At 32.1% G+C, this 18,753-nt stretch overlaps 3 protein-coding genes across 5 annotated transcripts; 1 reads left to right on the top strand and 2 right to left on the bottom strand.

Moving 5' to 3' along the window:
• Positions 1-6,554: 6,554 nt before the first annotated feature.
• Positions 6,555-9,153, top strand: LOC112736328 (protein-L-isoaspartate O-methyltransferase 1). 3 transcript variants are annotated; one of them, XM_025785725.3, is made up of 5 exons: positions 6,555-6,840; positions 7,007-7,060; positions 7,312-7,582; positions 8,173-8,337; positions 8,640-9,153. In XM_025785725.3, the coding sequence occupies exons 1-5, from the start codon at positions 6,619-6,621 to the stop codon at positions 8,888-8,890; spliced, it is 963 nt and encodes a 320-aa protein (XP_025641510.1). In that variant the 5' UTR covers positions 6,555-6,618; the 3' UTR covers positions 8,891-9,153. The 3 variants fall into 3 exon arrangements, with proteins under 3 accessions (XP_025641510.1, XP_025641511.1, XP_072067083.1); XM_072210982.1 differs by having other exon boundaries at positions 6,569-6,840; positions 7,007-7,142; XM_025785726.2 differs by lacking the exon at positions 7,007-7,060 and having other exon boundaries at positions 6,559-6,840.
• A 348-nt stretch (positions 9,154-9,501) lies between these two features.
• LOC112736327 (28 kDa ribonucleoprotein, chloroplastic) lies at positions 9,502-12,636 on the bottom strand. Its single transcript, XM_025785724.3, has 4 exons — positions 11,473-12,636; positions 11,016-11,117; positions 10,118-10,399; positions 9,502-9,767 (listed from the first exon to the last, which is right to left on the bottom strand). Exons 1-4 carry the CDS (start codon positions 12,109-12,111, stop codon positions 9,705-9,707), a joined length of 1,086 nt encoding a protein of 361 aa, XP_025641509.1. The 5' UTR covers positions 12,112-12,636; the 3' UTR covers positions 9,502-9,704.
• A 142-nt stretch (positions 12,637-12,778) lies between these two features.
• On the bottom strand, positions 12,779-18,369 carry LOC112736326 (probable galactinol--sucrose galactosyltransferase 2). The gene is made up of 13 exons (XM_025785723.3): positions 18,055-18,369; positions 16,855-17,150; positions 16,511-16,601; positions 16,264-16,404; positions 15,973-16,080; positions 15,752-15,871; positions 15,014-15,424; positions 14,548-14,689; positions 14,373-14,440; positions 14,153-14,287; positions 13,752-13,963; positions 13,303-13,391; positions 12,779-13,181 (listed from the first exon to the last, which is right to left on the bottom strand). The coding sequence occupies exons 1-13, from the start codon at positions 18,246-18,248 to the stop codon at positions 12,885-12,887; spliced, it is 2,304 nt and encodes a 767-aa protein (XP_025641508.1). The 5' UTR covers positions 18,249-18,369; the 3' UTR covers positions 12,779-12,884.
• Between the last annotated feature and the right edge of the window lie 384 nt (positions 18,370-18,753).

Raw genomic sequence — 18,753 nt, 5'->3', positions numbered from 1 at the left:
ATTAACCATTAACAACTCAAATCAATTCCATCTAATTAACCAATTTTTTACTTTTTTTTCTTAATCTTTTGATTAATTCATTATATCGGTTAATTTTTATCTTTAACCGAATTGACCCGATGATCGATTTCAATCCAATTCTCACAATAATGATTATCATAATAGATCGGCGCTTATTATTTTTCTTATATTACAGAGAGTGTGTATCACAAAATAATGTGAGAAGAGAAGTAATTTACATTGATGTGAATTATATAAATAGGTGCCTTCGATTTTTTTATTGTTTAGCTTTTTTTATAAATAATCACAAATTAAGCGGTTTAATTTGTGTTTTTGAAAATTAAATACATGTTAACATTGAAATCGTATTGTTTGATTTATATTTTTTCAAAATAAAAGAAATTACATTAAAATTAGATTCTCCAATTTTTATTTTCAAGAATGAAAAAATTTAAAAATATAAATCGAATTCTTTGATTTGTAGTTTTTTTTTTTAAACAAATTAGATTTTTCGGATCGTCCAATTTAATTAATATCAATTAAAAAATAGCAATATATAAAAAAAATACCCAATCTTCTAATAATAACGTATTACACATATATTTATTCAATATAAAAAATAACCTTCAGATCAGATCGGGTTATGTGCCTACTAACAAAGTCTGTGCATTAAAGTTGAGTGAGTTAAATCAAAAGAAAAAAAGAAACGTGGAAGGGTTTGGTTAATTAAGGAATTAACAATGAGTGACAAAGACCTTATATTGATTAAAAAGTCAATTTTTTTAGAAAAATTAATTAATTTCTTAAAATTATTTTTATTATAAATTATAAATTATAAATTTTATATTCTAAATTTTTTAAAAGATGAGAATAAAAAAATTAATTTTACGGAAAATTTTAATTAATATTAATTAATTAAAAATTAATTTATATATATGGTCCCACGTGAAGTATCAAGCAATATTTTAATTAGCATGCACATGTGAGTAAAATGATGTATTCTTAGTCATGATTACAAAGAGCTATTTATTCTTGAGAGAAATATTTTTTTCTAGCACCTAATTATAATATATATTCACTTTGTCATAGTTAGATTTGGATGAACTCTTTACTTTTGCACCTTATTCTTATTGTTAATAGAATGATTAGAATTGAATTAGATTAATTAGTATCATTTGTATTTATATAGCGTATTTATATATTAATAGTAAAATTCTATATCTTTATTATTTTAATTTTTTTTAGACTGAATAATACATAAAAATACTTTCTTTAGTTCGATCTCTTATTTCTAACACTTATTATTTAATTTTAGATATTTATTAATAAAAAAGAGGAGAGTTGAGCGAAATTAGGCCAAATTTAAGATTGTTTTACGAAAATTAAGTTCAACTTACGAGTTAATTTATTAATAATCGAGCACAATTGTAAATTTGAAGCTCAATTTCTATCACTAGAAGTCCATGATAGCTTAAATAGCATAATAATAATTTTTAGAAATTATAAATTATAATTATATAACAAACTTTAATTATATATATGTTTAATTATTTTATTAGTTCCTATAGTTTTATTAAATTTATAATTTAGATCTTTATATTTTTTTTTCTTTTAATAAGTCTCTACATTGTTTTTAATTCTATAATTAGATCATTTTTAGTGTAAAAAATATTAGAGTAAAGTATCGTTTTTATCCCCAACGTTTGGGGTAAGTCCCAAAATTGTCCCTAACGTTTCAATTGTCCTATTTAAGTCCCTAACGTTTTAAAATTGACTCAATGTTGTCCTGACGTTAGGGATCCGTTAACAGAATTGACGGCGGGACAAAATTGAGACGATTTTGAAACGTTAGGGATTTAAATAGGACGAAAATGTTAGGGACAAAAACGATACATAAAAATAAATTTTAATTTAATTTTATCTTTCAATAATATTAATTTTTTACTGTACATAGTATTCTATTATTTTTAATTACATCTAAATAAATTACACTTAATCACATTATTTTTATTTTAAATAAATTTATTTTTTTTATAATTTTAAAAAATTTTGATACATTAGAGATAAAAGGTATAATTTATATTTTATTGTATATATATTATTTTTTCTTTTCTACAAGTTTATATACTACTCATTCTACAAACATTTCATGATAACTAAAAATCTTTAACAGTAAAATTATAAAAAAATTTAATTTATTTAAAATGAAAGTAATATGATTAAGTGTAATTTACTTAGATGTGATTAAAAAATAATTGAATACTATGTATAGTAAAAAAATGATATTATTGAAGGATAAAATTAAAATTTATTTCTATGTATCATTTTTGTCCCCAACGTTTTCGTCCTATTTAAGTCTCTAACATTTCAAAATCGTCTCAATTTTGTCCCGCCGTCAATTCTGTTAACGGATTCCTAACGGCAGGACAACATTATTGAGTCAGTTTTGAAACGTTAGGGACTTAAATAGGACGATTGAAACGTTAGGGACAACTTTGAGACTTATCCCAAATGTTGGGGACAAAAACGATACTTTACTCAAAATATTAAAATTAACTGAATATTTTTTTATAAATTAAATGTATTTACAATTAAAAACTTAATTAGATTTTGGACTACATATTTTTTGAAAGAAATATTCGATTAATTTTAACGTTTTTGACATAAAAAATTTTAATTACAAAATTAAAAATAGTATAAAAATTCAATTAAAAAATATATATATAAAAACCTAATTACAAATTTAATAAAATAATAGGAACTAATAGAGTAATTAATCCTTATATATATACTTATTCAAACTCAAACTCGTTTTATTTAATATATATATAAACACAAAATTTAAGCTCAAGTTTATCTTATAAACTCAGTTAATCGAAGTATTAACGAATCAAGTCAAAGTCAATTTATGAGTTAATTTGGCTCACTTTTAATTTCGGTGGACGCTCACTTTTAGTTAATGTACAAATAACTAAATTCTATTCTTAAATGATTTTGTTAATTACAATGTGTCTTTTTTTTTTTGTTATAATGATTTAGTATTATTTTTAGGCCGATTGGCTGAACCACTTCTAGAACAGGAAGAAAGGAATATAGTAGGAATGAATATTCCAATTTTTCTCAATCAAAAAATGAATATTGATTGAATTAAAGTGTCTCCTCCTTAGAATAAATTCGTTGAGGATGAATTATTATAACTCAATAATTAGGTGTAAAAAACATTCCAATACCAAATATATATAATTGTGTTATAATTCTGTAAAATTTTCATAAATTCTTTATTATTAGCTTATTACACATGCATATACTAGTATCTATTAATCAACTTAGGTTAGTCAAATGATCAAGTCATTCGTTTGTTTAAATGAATGTCGAAAGTTTGAATTGCGCAATAAAGCTCAGCTAGTTGCTTCTCCCTCATTGAAACAGTTGTTAATCTGATGAGTCTTGTGACTATAGAGATGAATTAATTTGTCTATATCCCTCAAGTCTCAATTTAAATAAGTGCCTCAAGGAACAACAATTAAATTGAAAGTCATTAGAAGACTATTTGACCCATATTAAAGTGGATTAATTGTCTAAAAGCACTATTTTATTATTCATTTTAAAAGTTGAAACTACTTTTTTAATGGTGAAAATTGTATGTTTTTTATAAAAAAAGAAAAGAAAAAAAACTCAAGAATAGTATACTCAAAATAATATTTTTTATTAAATATATTTTTTAATCTTTGGGTCCATCTTCTGAGGTTGGTTTAGCAGCAACTAAGAAAAACCGACATAACAAAAGAAGTTAGCCCATTTTGTTGGTTGGGCCCAGTAGCCTAAAGCCTTGTAGTAATTAGATGTATGTCTAATACCAAAAAAAAAAAAAAAATTAGATGTATGTCTTCGTATAAAATTTGCCATCCACAAGATCTTACTCTAATAATAATGATCTATATTGAGGTTTGAGTTTTAGGTTAGACTAGTAGTGAATGGAAATTAGAGAGTTGGAAACTTTTATACTGCGTTTAATTTTAAAAACAGGATAAGATATCACACTAAAAATATAATACAAAAGATAAAAATATAAAAATTAATATTTTTATATTTTATTTAATGATAAACTGAATACAAGATAAAATAAAAAATAAAAAGTCTAATTTACTTTATTTTTTATTCAGACACAATTTAAAATATAAAACGATAAAAAATATAATTATAAAAATTAATATTGACAATTAAAAAAATTATATCTTCGGTCAATATCTTTATTTTTTTCTAAAAAAAAATATAAAATACACTAATTCAATATCTTAGAATATAATATTCTGTCTATATCTTATTTACCAAACACAATTTTATATTTCTGTGTTCATGATTTAATATCTTGCACTTGTAAATAAATACACCTTAGTATTGGATATGTGAATATAAAGGCAAAAAGGGAGTGCTTTAAGGAGTGGTTTTTGTGCCACAATACAGATAATTGGAAAAAATATAAGACGGGTAAAAAAGAGACAAAAAATGGATGTAAATAAAGTAATAACAAGAGTATATGAGAGTCTCTACCAGTCTTTAGGCACGAAGGAAGGAGAAAAAGGTATATATAGAATCGCAAAGAGTCGTGAAAGAAAAACAAGAGACTTGGATCGAGTTAAGTGTATAAAGAAAAAGACGGAGAGGTTTTGGCTCAAGAGGAGATCAATGAAAGGTGGAAAAGCTACTTCTACGATTTATTTAATGAAGGACAGAAGACTCTTCCGAGCCTTAGTCGGTTATGCACGAGTTCAAAATTTCGACTACTATCGAAAGATTCGAGACTTCGAGGTAAAAGAGGTTTTAAACCAGATGAAAAATGACAGGACTGTGGGGCCTGATAATATTCCGATTGAAGTTTGGAAGGACCTTGGAGAGAAAGGTATCAGTTGGTTAACCAAGTTTTTTAATGAGATTTTAAGGTTAAAGAAGATGCCAGATGAGTGGAGAAAGAGCACCTTAGTACCTATCTACAAGAATAACGGGGATATACAAAGTTGTAGAAACTATAGAGTGATCAAGTTCATGAGCCATACCATGAAGTTATGGAAAATGGTGATAGAACAGATGTTGAGACAAGAGACACAAGTAACAGAGAACCAATTTGGTTTTATGCCAGATAGATCCACCACTAAAGCGATATACCTATTAAGAAGGATGATGGAGAGGTATCTTAGTAATAAAAAGGATCTACATATGGTGTTTATTGATTTGGAAAAAAAGTATACTATAGGGTGTCAAGGAAGGTCTTATGGAAGGTTTTAGAAAAGAAGAGAGTAAGGATCGCATATATTCGTGCAATTAAAGACATGTATGATGGGCTACAACTAGTGTGAAGACTCAAGGTGGTGTGACAGGGGAATTTTCTATTGGTATAGGATTACAACAGTGATCATCCTTAAGTCCATACATTTTCACATTAGTTTTAGAAGTACTCATAGAATATATCCAAGAGCCTGTGTCATGGTGCATGCTTTTTGCCAATGATATCGTCCTTATGGGAGAGCCAATAGAAGACCTAAATAAGAAGTTATATTTATGGAGAGAAACTCTAGAAATGTATGGTTTGCGCATAAGCCGTAGCAAGATGAAATATATGGAATGTAAGTTCGGCCGCCGAAGAAAAAACCCTAATATAGAGGTGAAGATTGGAGAAAACATCATACGAAATGTTAAAAGTTTTAAGTATCTTGGGTGCATCATATAGGATTAAGGAGAGATTGAACATGATGTAAATCATAGGATTCAAGCAGGTTGTTCAAAATGGCAGAGTGCGTCTGGTTTTATATGTGACAAAAAAGTGCCTTTAAAACTTAAGGGTAAATTCTATCGTACTGCTATCAGACCGGCTATACTTCTTGGTACAGAGTGTTGGGCGACTAAAGGAGAGCATGAACATAAGTTAAGTGTGATAGAGATGAATATGTTAAATGGATGAGTGGTCATACGTGATTAGATAGAATAAAGAACGAAAATGTAAGAGAGAGAGTTGAAGTAGCACCTATTATAAAAAAGATGGTAGAATCGCGTCTTAGGCGGTTTGGACATGTGATAAGAAGACCAACAAAGCACCCAATCAGGAGGGTGGATGAGATGGAAGATGGATAAGGAGTGGAAGATAGAGGAAGACCTAGAAAGACCATCCACGAGGTGGTCAAATGAGACTATATGTAAACGGTCTCTTTATAGACAAAATACAGGATAAAGCTCAATGACGTTATTTGATTTATGTAGTCGACCCTACCTAATGAGATAAGACTTTATTGTTGTTGTATTGGATATGTGAGTATGTAGTATGTAAGAATATTATGATATAATACAAAATCGAAAATAAATTAGTAAAGATTCGTATGCATGTAGTTGTTTTTATTATCTAACGATTCTTAAATACTAACGTCACCTAAAGATAATTGTATAGAAATTTTTTTTAAGTGTACTGAAATATCAGTATATCAATATGTTTAAAATTTTTTCATCTGTATATAAATTTTTAGGTGGAGTGGACACGTGTGAGTGGTATATGACAAGAGCGTGTAAAGGAAGAGAGATTGGAGAAGTGTGGAAACAACCAGAAATAACAGAATCAGGATCAGAATCACAATGAATACTACTCCTTCTCCTTCTGCTTCTGTCTCTGCCTCTGCGCCCTATAATTTCCTCTTCTCTTCTTGCCCTGCTTCACGCGCTCTCTCTCTAACCGCAACAGCGACACTCTTCCCTTCTCATTCTTCGCCTCCCTCCTCTGTTTCCCTCACCACCTCCTTCTCCTTCCTCCAAAACCCTAATTTCATTACGGGAAACTCTCTCTTCCATTCCATGCAGGTATTCTCTCTTTCTTTTTCTTTCTAATTTTTCATTTATTGCGAATTTCCAACATGCAAATTGTATCCTATGCTGTAAAGATGCGTTATTTCTTTGATTTTGGTGGCAAAAGTTTTGTTTTGTTCTAATTCTCTTTGTGATTTTGATTAGTTTTTACCTTATTTAGTGTCCTCTTAGGAAGGGGAGAAGAAAGAAAAGAGAAAAAGAAGATAATGAAACAGTATAATTCCTTACTTTACTTCCTTAATCATGGCTTATGGTTATTACTATTACTATGCCATATTCAAATCCTTCACAACAAGGTAAACTTGAATTGCATAGCTAAACCTGTCAATTTTCTTGTTAGAGTTTACACTCTTAGATCCCTAAACTTGATTAGGAATGTTTACAAGTTAATTTGAGGGTTTGATAATTTCGCTTGCCACTACCAAAAGCTTGAAATTCTTGTTGTTTTGGTTGTCAAATATATAGAGATTCTGCTCTGGCAGCAGCATGAGTAGGAACAAAGCAATGGTGGAAAGTTTGCAGCGTTATGGAGTGATAAGATCAAATAAGGTAGCTGAAGTAATGGAGAGCATTGATAGAGCATTGTTTGTTCCCAACGGGGCTGGAGCTTATATCGACAGCCCCATGTCGATAGGGTACAACGCAACTATATCTGCGCCGCATATGCATGCGATGTGCCTTCAGTTACTGGAGAAGAATTTGCAGCCTGGAATGCATGCTCTCGACATTGGCTCCGGTATAGTCCATGAAACACACTGCATCTATTGTTTTGCACTAATATTTTCTCTTTAGCGGATTCTATAGAAATGGATTGGGTAGAATAAATATTCAGATTAGTCGATGAACAATGTATGTGCAATGTCAAGCTTGTTCTGTTAAGATTTTGGGTTATCAGCTCTTTCAAATATCTAAATAGACATCAATTTAGTTTTAGATATCAACTTTGTCCTTAAATGTAGGATCTATTATACTATGGAAACCATATTGGCATATTGCTATATACTAGAATATTGAAGGACTAATGTCTTGCATATAATATTTGATGTCTAATTTGAGCATTTATCCAAGATGTAAGTTTCTTTCAAGTTGGAATCCTTTTTATTTAATTTCTTTCTTTTTGGGTAGATTATGGATAAAAAATGCAGCTTATACTGTATACCTCATTTGCATCGAGATTTCATAGGCATAGCAAGATAATGTGAAGATGTTTTGATGTAAAACCTTGCATAGGGGATTGACAAGGGAGTTTGGTTTCTCATATAGCTCTCGTATTCCAAGATTTGCTATTTAGTGTTGAGTAACAATCTTCATATGGGCCTCTTGCAGGAACAGGGTATTTGACAGCGTGCTTCGGCATGATGGTTAGACCGGAAGGTCGTGCTGTTGGTGTGGAGCATATTCCTGAATTGGTTTCTTCTTCAATAGAGAATATTCAGAAAAGTGCTGCCGCCCAATTATTGAAAGATGGCTCCCTTTCAGTTCATGCTGCTGGTTAGTTTCCTGAGATATTAGTTTTTTTTAGTCAACCATAGCCATCTAGTTTTTCCCGATTTTAGTTTATATTAATTGGTGATGAGGACATAATGCAACTGGTTTAATAATTTTGTAGTTAGTCCATTTTGTAAATTGAAAATATAAAGATTGCTATGATTCATGTTTTGTTTGAAATTATGTTGGTTCAGAAGTATTGTTCATGTGACTGATATTCGAGATATTTGAGCATGATATTCATAATATTCAAATCACAATAGATTTTGAATTGCTAACTGAATACATTTGAGCAATTTTGACAGATGGAAGAAAAGGTTGGCCGGAGTTTGCCCCTTATGATGCCATTCATGTTGGGGCAGCAGCACCTGAAATTCCGCAAGCACTTATTGATCAGTTAAAGCCTGGAGGAAGAATGGTGATCCCAGTTGGAAACATGTTTCAAGATTTGAAGGTGGTGGACAAGAAATCTGATGGCTCTATTAGTGTCCACACCGAGACCTCCGTTCGTTATGTCCCCCTCACCAGTCGAGAAGCTCAACTTCGCGGTTACTGAAATGGAGGAGGGATCTTGAATTTTGGTTCACATGTCTCTCTGGTTTCGGAATATGGGGGATACACAAATGTTAGAGTCTGTATAGTTAAGTTTCTTGGAATTTTGAAAGGCTAATGCTACAGATATCCGTGGTTGTTAGAACTTGGATTTCCCTCACATGGTGTTAGAATTTGTATAGTTAGTGTTGATGCTACTCAACTCCTTGTACCATATAAATAAAGTTCATCTGCATATGCAGTGATAGTAATTTTGGAATTAAAAATGTGCAACGAATTTTTATTATGTTCCGCAAACCAAGTTCAACCCATGAATACGTGATGAAGGTTTCAAATAATCATCTAAAGAAGGGTGACATGTAATAAAAGTTTGAAACAGGTTAATCTTTTTCTTTTAGAATAGAAATGTATGTCTTATGTTTGTAAATTCAGATTTCAAATTTGCAACAGAAAAACTTCTAATAGTTAAAAACACTAATTAGTTTCTGTTCTACAATTCACAACATAAGCTATGAAATTTACTAAGATAGCTACATTAATTTCAAGGTAAATCTTTCTTAATTTGATTCCGTTTTATAGAAACAAAACAAAACGAAACAGCAAAAGAAAAGAGGGTAAAGGAGAACATAGACCACTTAAGAATCTGAGGAAAATTAGAATTACAGCTATAAAATAATGACAATAGAATGTGTAAACTTAATTTGGAACCGGTTGCCCAGGAGAGGAAATATTTTTCAGAAAAAATGACACTATATTCTCAGCTATAAAAACAAAAAACTCCAGCAGCTGCCATGGTTGTTGATTACATGAGCTAATACTCAAAAAGAGCGTCCGGGTCTGTCCTCAGCAACATTCACTCTTATTGCCCTTCCATCCAAACTCTGCAACATACCCAAACACCATATTTACACGGACACATAAAGAGGGAAGACAACAAACTTGATAATATATCTGCAGGAGTTTTCCGATACCCTTAAAATTTTAAGGATATTGGATCATATCCACTAACAGTTAACGTGTCTAAACATCAATTTCATGTCCTAGTAATAAAAAAAATTATATGTTCTTTTTAAAACCCATGATTAAATCAGTGTACAGAAGGAAAACCCAAGACAAAATCAACTACGCTGTTCAAAAAGTTGTCCTCTCAAGTTCAAAGTTCAAAACATTTTGAACTATCAATGCATGAAATGTATAACATTGATAACGTGACAAAGTAGCTTTGAAATACCTGGCCATCAAGAGCAGCAATTGCATCATTCATTTCACTCTCGTCGGTCATTGTGACAAAACCAAAGCCGCGTGATCGTCCAGTCTCTCTGTCATACACTACGCGAGCATTCGCAACCTTACCGTGTTCGCTGAAAATCTGCTCCAGGCGACCATTGTCAACATCCCAAGGCAAGTTACCAACATAGATTCTAAAAGCCTGTTCGAATGAACGGGGTGGGCGTTCAGGTCGTTCTCCTCTTGGAGAAGCCTTGTTAACAGTCAACAGTCTTCCACCTAAATCCTGTTGCAAGAAAAAAAAAAGACGAAAAGGATGAATAAGATCTGAAAGAATTAAAGGGAAAAAAGAACTCCATAAAACAAACGAACTCGAAAATTTAATACTAAGGACATTCAGTGTTGCAATCAAATCAAAACTCTTGCATAAATAGAGGACTTTCTATAGCAATAAGAAGTCCATAATAACAAAATTATAAAAACATGCTTAATTTCATTTAGTGAAAAATAAGGTCATTGATCTACATACAAAAGTATTGCAAATAATTGTGTGGAGTATTGGTTACAGCTCCAATTGCAAATTGAACTTTTCTGTCCTCATTAGAATCCAACAGATAAACACACAACAGGGATCCATTACATTGCTCGGTGCAATTTTATGTTTCCTCACTGGTTAATTGGAAAACATATAAAAAAAAAGCTTCTAGCACACACAACTAAGTTCAGTATCTCCTCAGAAATACATACACCAAAAGTGTTCATGAGAAATTTTTGAATTCAAAAGCTATTTAGCGTTTCCAATCCTCCTAATTCAATAGGAAACTAACTCCAAACTCAGACAAATTAGCATCATACACAGCACAAAACTAGTGATATCAGCTACAAGTGGAAGAAGAACTTACATAGCGGTGGAACTTATCCACAGCAGCCTCAGCTTCCTCGACAGTACTCATCGTCACGAAGCCAAACCCGCGACTCTGGTCAGTGTCCCTGTTGTAAATAACCTAAAGCCACAGCCACAATACCACAATACCTTCAGAATCATGAAGTACATATTCAACACAGAACACAAACATCTTTGAAAAAGCTATAAAAACAAACACATAAGTGTCATAATACAACATACAAAACTAATAAAAACCCAAAAAATAAAGAACTAACATCTTCAAAACTCAAAAGTCATCACAAGCCATTACAAACACAATGAAACAGTATACACCTAAACAATTATAGTAGTGCATATGCTTCTTGGTAAAAATGATTTTTTTTAACAATTCACTAATAATTGTAACTCAATTGAGCAGAAAGCAGAAAACCTAACACTAAAACCGAAGAGTGTTGGTTCGTTTTGTTAGTTACCTCGGCAATTTCAACGGTTCCAGCTTGCTCGAAAAGCATGGCGAGTTTCTGGCTATCAACGTCATAAGGCAAGTTTCCAACGAAGATTTTCGCTTCCTCTGGTGGCTCAACAAAATCCCCTCCTTCTTCTTCTCCTTCTTCTTCTTCTTCGTCTGCGTCTTCGGCTTCAGCAACTTCAGCTTCGCCTACGATTTCAGCGCTGGGTTCCCAATCTGAAAGTGCAGGTTCTTCAGCTTCTTGCTGTTCCAAGGTGAGAGTGTTGTCTTCCTCTTGCTGGGCCCAGTCGGAGGTTTGGGCCACGTGAGTGAGCACGTGATGATGGCGCCTTGCGGTGAGAGAAAGAGAGAGGGAAGGGAATGGGCAAGCGAGTTTGAAGAGAGTGTGGTGGTGGGGTTTGGAATTTGAATGGGTGATGTGTTTGGAATGGAAGAGAGAAGAAGGAGGAGAGAGAAGGCATGATTCTGCCATGGTAGTTAGGGATTTGAAGCCAGTGATGATAGACATGTAACTGTAAGAACAGAGAGAAGAAGAGAAAGGGTTTTGAATTGAAGGAAATGAGGATAAGGAAGGAGGGGGTGGGAATTGAAAGCAAAATGAAAAAGGGTTTACGGTGATTCTTAAGAACACCAAAAATATCATGCAGCCAAAAATCTAGGGATCATTCCTCTCTTATCAACATGATTATTTGGGCTGGGCTTTTTTTTCTTTTCCATCTCTGAATTTAAATTGGGGTAAAGAAAAAAATTCCTTAAACAGGACATATATTCATTTTTTCCTAACCAACTTGGATTGGTTTAGTGGTCAGCTCACTCGTCGCAGACCTCTCTGGAATTCAGATTCGCGACGAATTAGTCCTTAACTTGTCAGGATGAAGAATACCGTAGATAACAAAAAAAAAAAATATTCTTTTTCCCTTCCCACAGGCATTAGGATTACTCCCCTTGATATTTTTCATTATTTAAAAATACACATAACAATATTATTAGGCCTTTTTTGGGTAAACTTTTAAGAAAAGATCTTTTTTCGAATTATCTTTTTTTTTAAAAATATTATGAAAAAGTAAAAGTAATTTTATGTTTGGATATCTCATTTCAAAAGATCTTTTTATTTATCAATTATGTTTGGGTATAACAATATAAAAATACTTTTTTGTTTATTTATTACATGAAAAATATCTTTTTTTTAATGAAAAAACATCTTTTAAAAAAAGATGTACATTGCACCTTCTCAAAAAAGATGTTTTTTTTTTATTTTTCTAGTACTTTTACTTTTAATACTAGAAATTTGCCAAACACACTAAAAAAAATTCAACAAAAAAAGATTTTTTTTATCCTGATAATAGTGCCAAAACAAGCACTTAGTATCATGATTTAGCAGTTAAGAAAAAAGGTAAACTGCAAAATTAGCCCAAGTTAGTATACAAGTTCAATTCCCCTTGATTTGCAATCACTACCATCAAGATTAATTGTGAGTAGTCCATTTTCATGGTTGTAGAAGAACTCATTTTCTTCCTTCATTTCCACCATGCAACGTTTTGGTCTAACATTAGAGTATGCTCCAAATCTGCCACATCCTCTGGTTTTGATTTTGACCATGCATTCTTCATCATTAACAGCATCCATGGTGCAGTTCAGATATTCAACTGCACCCCCTGAATTGTACATGTCAAGCAATCCTATTGGTGCAAATTCTACATCATTACCAAACACCTGTAATGTTTCAATCATTAGCATTAACATTAACATCTTTGCATGTTGGTATTAGTAAACATGATTTCTTTTTTCTTTCATAAAATAAAAAATTACAATGTTAAGATAGTAGGATACTTACCCTGATTGGTGATACTGTATATATTTCACATTGAAGAGTCTCTAATGTCACTTCTAGTTTTTCTTTGTTTTGTAGCTTGGTAAGAACACCTGCATTATAGTCACATTTTAGGGAAGTAGATATGAGTTTGGGAATACTCAAAGTGAGAGTATTTTCGTCTCTTAACTAGAGGTCTCGGATTTGAATCAAAGAATGAGAAACAAACAAGACACTGAAAACAAAAACATGAACCAAACATACTCCTTTTTCTAGTCTTTGTTGCCGATATCCAAATCATATTATCAGAAATTCGACTAATTCGAGTCAAGAAACTGTAGTTGTTTCTCCGGGTATAGATTCTTTCCAATCCGCAGTCCTCGAATTTAGGACTACTAGTAAGAAGACTACAAACTAGTCTATCAATTGACCAACATGTAATAAGAATGTAATTGTTGAATTGAAATTTGAACCTGAATTGAAGGCATATATTGCACAATTTCCATTCCAGTTTTCTCCTGCAACATCTTCTAGAAACTCCACATCAAGGGGTCTCACTTTCCCTGATAAGGTTATGTTATTTGGTGTTCCATCAACTGGTTTCAGTGGCCAGCTTCCTGCTCCTTGGCAATTGAACACACCTACCACCCCGGTGAACTTGTTCATGTTCCAAATCTTCAGCAAACTGCACAAAAAGGATAATAATAATTTAGCATACCTTTTTGAGCAAATCTTATTTGGTTGAAACTCACATGCAGGTGTTTTCATGTGAAGTTGATAGCCATGAATATTGTCATCTAACGATTCTCAATTGTCAATTTCATGACAACTGCATACGAGTCTCTACTGTAAGATTAGGGATAATTTAGCATACCTTTTACCATCCATAACAGGATCTTTAAATAAGCAATCTCGAGTCGGGCGGCCGGCGAATCTTGCTCTCAAGACTGATCCATTAGGTAGTACTAACTTCTTGAGGATCTCAAAATCATGGTTTCCAGGCTTATCACTGTATACTTTATCAAATTTTGGTTAAGATCATTTCAGAATTTTTTCTTAAGCATAAGAAAAACATTTTTTGGTGCATTATTTACCTTACATATACTGCACAACCACCTATTGCTCTTGCTGCAGCATGGAACTCAGCAGTGTCATGCTTGCTCTGAAAAAAATAGGAAAAAATGTTCAGAATCATATGAAGCAACTTGTAACATTTTCAGTCATTGATCAAAGATTTGAGAAGAAAATGTGACAGGAATATTGTATTACATGGAACATATCCCAATCAGACACAAATATCTCCCCAACAAGAAGACTATTGAAGGATACTGAGGCAATGTGTAAGGTTTGAAGTTTTGGCTTTCCTGGCATGAAATCTTCAGATGCTCTTGCTGATGCACTCTTCTTTGAACTAAAAATTTATCATCAGAAAATTTTAGCTTCGATTCGGTATAAATAATTCTTTATATAGTTAAATACGTTTCTGGTATACATAAAGGAGTTTAATTTTGATTCATTGACAGTCATTCAATCACATCTGTTCTTTTGGATGACTATTTATACAGTCAATGTAAAAATTGGTTATTTTTTTGCTGACACGACGTTACATAATTGGATGTACGCGTAAAAGTGCATTACATTCATAGTGCATCAAAATTAAATCTCAGATATAGATCAACTTAGAGTAAGATACTTTGCTCTTAACCCTTCTTGATATTTAGTTAAGTACACAAACCTGTATATTGAATCAGAGTTGTGAGACATGCAACAAATGAGGTTATTGTCCTTGAAGTTCTTGGCTATAGATTCCTCTAGTGCCTCTTGATACCATTTCGTCAGCGAAACGCGTCCGCCACGGCCAGAGCCTAAGGTTTCTATCACATTCTGGACATCAACTTTGACGCCGTCGACGCCACAGCTAGCAAGATAACTGTGATAGTCATTGTAGAAATCTTGAAGCTTTTCAGGATCCATGATTCCAACTCCATATTTTTGCAGGCTGTCCATGGCTATATCTCTAAGGTTCCCTGTGTTTCCAGGTGATTGAATTGGATATGAAAGTTTTGGATTGTATTTCTTCATAGCTTCTGATGATGGGAATACTCCTCCCCAGTAACCAGCTAATGCATGCCACATGTAAACATATCTGCATGGTTTAGAAAATTGTAACTCTTTTCGATTCTCTTGTTATTGTGAATCATGGTGTTGTAGATTAGGCCTTGTTTGGTAACTGTCTTAGTAATTCGAAATATAGATATATTTGCAAATACAAACTTATTTCGAGATAGATGACTTCTATCTTGAGAGAATAATTGCTCAGTTTTATATTTACAAAGATACACAAAACCTTTCTATCTCGTATATGTATATTCTGTTATGAGATACTTACCGAAAATAGCTTATAGTTAAAGGCGACCGGCACACGAAGGAAGGAATAATGCATAAATGCTTTAATTGACATGAGATTGCTTACTTTAGTCCAAAGTTGTGTTTGATGAAATCAACAAAATTGTGAAGATTGTTGCAAGAATTGTCAAGGTCTGCATTGTTGAACTTTTTGTTTTCTTTCATGCCTATTAGTCTGGTTGCAAACCTATTTGGGAAACAGGAAATGTCAACATGATGAGTCAGAAATGGAGGGTAGAAAGGGTAGTTTACCGAAATAGAAAAAGAAAACAAAAATGATGGCCTTACTGTATTCCTTCAATTGGTGGTTCACCTTCTTTGTGAAACTCATTGAATGTGTCTTGCCAACCATCATCAATGATGAGAAACTTTGGTGAACAACTTCCTTCTGAGAAACTGTTAAGTAAAAGTAATAAGTATTGTCACTTACTTTCTCAACATTTGCAAGCTGTGTTTGGTGTTTTGAAAACAGAATAAGACACGACACTGAGAACATGACACAAAAGACAAAGATACAAAAATTAGTGCTTGTAAACAAAAACGGCCTAAACTCTTGAACTTTTGATTAACATTTTATACCTTTGAAGGCCCTCTCTTATTCCTTGTGGACTCACTTGATTGTAAAAAGCATCCCAAGTGCACCATCCAAACCAATCAAGATGTGCAGGGATTTTCTTGTGCTCAATGTGACTAAAACTTCCTTTGAGTTTTTCCAATATCCTATTATATTAACACAAGAAAGAAGAAGAATAATAAATATGTAATTTTGCATGACATAGCATAATGTGAAGAATTAATAAGGACATCATAGAAAAATAAGACATACTTGATAGAGTTTCTGACTAACTCAAATGGATTGTTTCCTGAATTTACAAATACAGCTTCTAGTGATTGTGAAGTTTTGATATGTGCATCTCCTGGATCATTTACAAATTAAAACTCACATTAATTAGTATTAATCATTAAATTTGTAAGTATCACAGTTTATAGAATGATTAAGGTAAAACTATTGTTCATCTACTTTGACTAAAGAATAAACATTCCTCAAGAAATTTCAGATCGGATACTTTAGTTCCTAACAAATTTTTATTCTCGAAAATTAATTCTGTCGGATAGATTGGTCCTCCAAAATGAACTGAAAATGGAAGTGTAAGAAGAGTCTATGCAAACCGCTTTCGACGCAGAATTGGAGCTGATTTGATTGAGTTCCTTGCAAAGTTGAACGAAATTGTCCATCCAAAACAGGCAAGAAGAGAATGTAGTTTGTGTTTTGTGATGTTGAAGGATCCTCATCTGAATCAGAACAAAACTCTTCATCATTATCATCATCACCATTGAGTGCAGAATCTTCTCTTGCTTCTAGAAGCAAGAACTGAGTCTCCAATGGAACATCACTTGCACATTTTCCAACCCTTGGTATCATCCACCATATCTTCACTCTGAAGAGTGATAGTAACTTATATCCCCTGCATTTTTGTTCATAATCAAGAGTTCAGCACTTAACAACTTAACATCAATATAATGTTGAATTAATAACTTCTTTGAGTAAATTAAGTTTGACTTTCTTTTTTGTCATATTTTGTTTTTGGTTTCTATCCCTAATCTAACTCAACAGGTCAATGAATAATCCATCGCAAATTTGATCAGCTAGTCGTTGCTACATACATAAGATCGGGTTTGAACTCTAAATACTTATTTAAACTGATGAGTGATCTAACCACCAAGGTTAAGTACGATTTTGGTCCCTAAGATATAGGTCAAAAAAATTTTTCGTCTCTAACCTTTTCTGCATACAGAATCATCCCCAAGGTTTTATTTGGTTTTAAAACCATCCTTATCTTAGGGACCGAAATCGTATGGAGGTGGCGGCGAAAGTGGAGGCAGAGATGGATCGTGAATAGTTTCTTCTTCTTTTTCTTCTTCCTTTATTATGGATAATTTGGTCCAAAATTTTAATATTTAAATATGACGAATTTAAAACTTGGTTTTAAACCTTAGAAACGATTTTGTATAGCAAAAGATTGGGGACGAAAAAAAATTTCATCAGACCAAAATCGTACTTAACATTTTTTTTTTCTACTTTCTATTCCCAGCCCAAAAATCAATGATTAATCCGTCACAAATTTAATCTTTATTAAAAGGTATGTAGCTAGCTAATAAGTTACTGCATACGCGATAAGATTCGAACTCCTACTTGTGAGTGAGCTGATCCCTCGACCAACCAAATTATTTATTTTTTTTGTTATCATGTATATAAATATGCCACAAAGTTGAATCATCACAATAAAAAAGTTCTAATATGATATCATATTAAGAGGAACTATATGATCAAAAAACGTATAAATAGTTATATCTCTAACAAGTACTGACCGGAGAATGCCAAGAGTGAAGACATGACGAGAACTTGGAAGATGAGAAGTAGCACCCAAAAAAGCAGCAGAATCAGATTCAGCAGTGCCAATTGAAGAAACCTGAATGTTTTTGGGAACATCAGTTAGAACCACTTTTCCCCTCACCACAAGGCACCTCTCTTCATTCAAACTAGGCACCACCTTCACTGTCATCTTCTATTACCAAAAATGAACTTGAAGAATAATGGCTTGAAATTCAGTCACAAGCTGTATTCATTTATATATATATATATTCTTATCATAAATTCATAATACTTGTTTTCTTTCTTTGGATAGTAACAAAAGCAAACCAGTTGGTATTAAATATTACGGTTGGAATTGAATTTTCAAGTGGTGGACCCGGCACATGGGATTTTAGTCAATTATAAATAATTATCGTATCTATTAAATATTATTAAAATCACATTTTTTCGTTGAATAACACAGCTAAGGGTAAAAAGTAATAGCTCAAATGGCATAGACTTCCCATACTCAATTAAGAGGTTACGAGTTCGAATCTCCATATCTTTGGTAAAAAAAAAAAAAAACAGCTGAGGTTATATATTCTTGAAAGTATTTTTTTATTTGATTTATTTAAATATATTATTTATTTATTTAATTGAAATAAATATTAAATTATTTAATAGTTTATTTGATCGCATTAGTAAGAAAATTTTAA

This window comes from Arachis hypogaea, chromosome 13 (genome assembly GCF_003086295.3).
Source record: "Arachis hypogaea cultivar Tifrunner chromosome 13, arahy.Tifrunner.gnm2.J5K5, whole genome shotgun sequence".
NCBI classification, from domain to species: domain Eukaryota; kingdom Viridiplantae; phylum Streptophyta; class Magnoliopsida; order Fabales; family Fabaceae; genus Arachis; species Arachis hypogaea.
Note: the sequence above shows the minus strand (reverse complement) of the source record. Positions and strands in the feature narration are given on the sequence as shown.

Coding starts and splice junctions, on each gene's coding strand:
- LOC112736328 (XM_025785725.3), top strand. CDS start 6,619: ATGAATACTACTCCTTCTCCTTCTGCTTCTGTCTCTGCCTCTGCGCCC. Junction 7,061..7,311: donor AAAAAGAAGATAATGAAACA/GTATAATTCCTT, acceptor TCAAATATATAG/AGATTCTGCTCTGGCAGCAG. Junction 8,338..8,639: donor CCTTTCAGTTCATGCTGCTG/GTTAGTTTCCTG, acceptor CAATTTTGACAG/ATGGAAGAAAAGGTTGGCCG.
- LOC112736327 (XM_025785724.3), bottom strand. CDS start 12,111: ATGATATTTTTGGTGTTCTTAAGAATCACCGTAAACCCTTTTTCATTT. Junction 11,118..11,472: donor GAACCGTTGAAATTGCCGAG/GTAACTAACAAA, acceptor CTGTGGCTTTAG/GTTATTTACAACAGGGACAC. Junction 9,768..10,117: donor TTGCTGCTCTTGATGGCCAG/GTATTTCAAAGC, acceptor GGTATGTTGCAG/AGTTTGGATGGAAGGGCAAT.
- LOC112736326 (XM_025785723.3), bottom strand. CDS start 18,248: ATGACAGTGAAGGTGGTGCCTAGTTTGAATGAAGAGAGGTGCCTTGTG. Junction 16,081..16,263: donor ATAAGAGAGGGCCTTCAAAG/GTATAAAATGTT, acceptor TTTACTTAACAG/TTTCTCAGAAGGAAGTTGTT. Junction 13,182..13,302: donor ATACAGTATCACCAATCAGG/GTAAGTATCCTA, acceptor GAAACATTACAG/GTGTTTGGTAATGATGTAGA.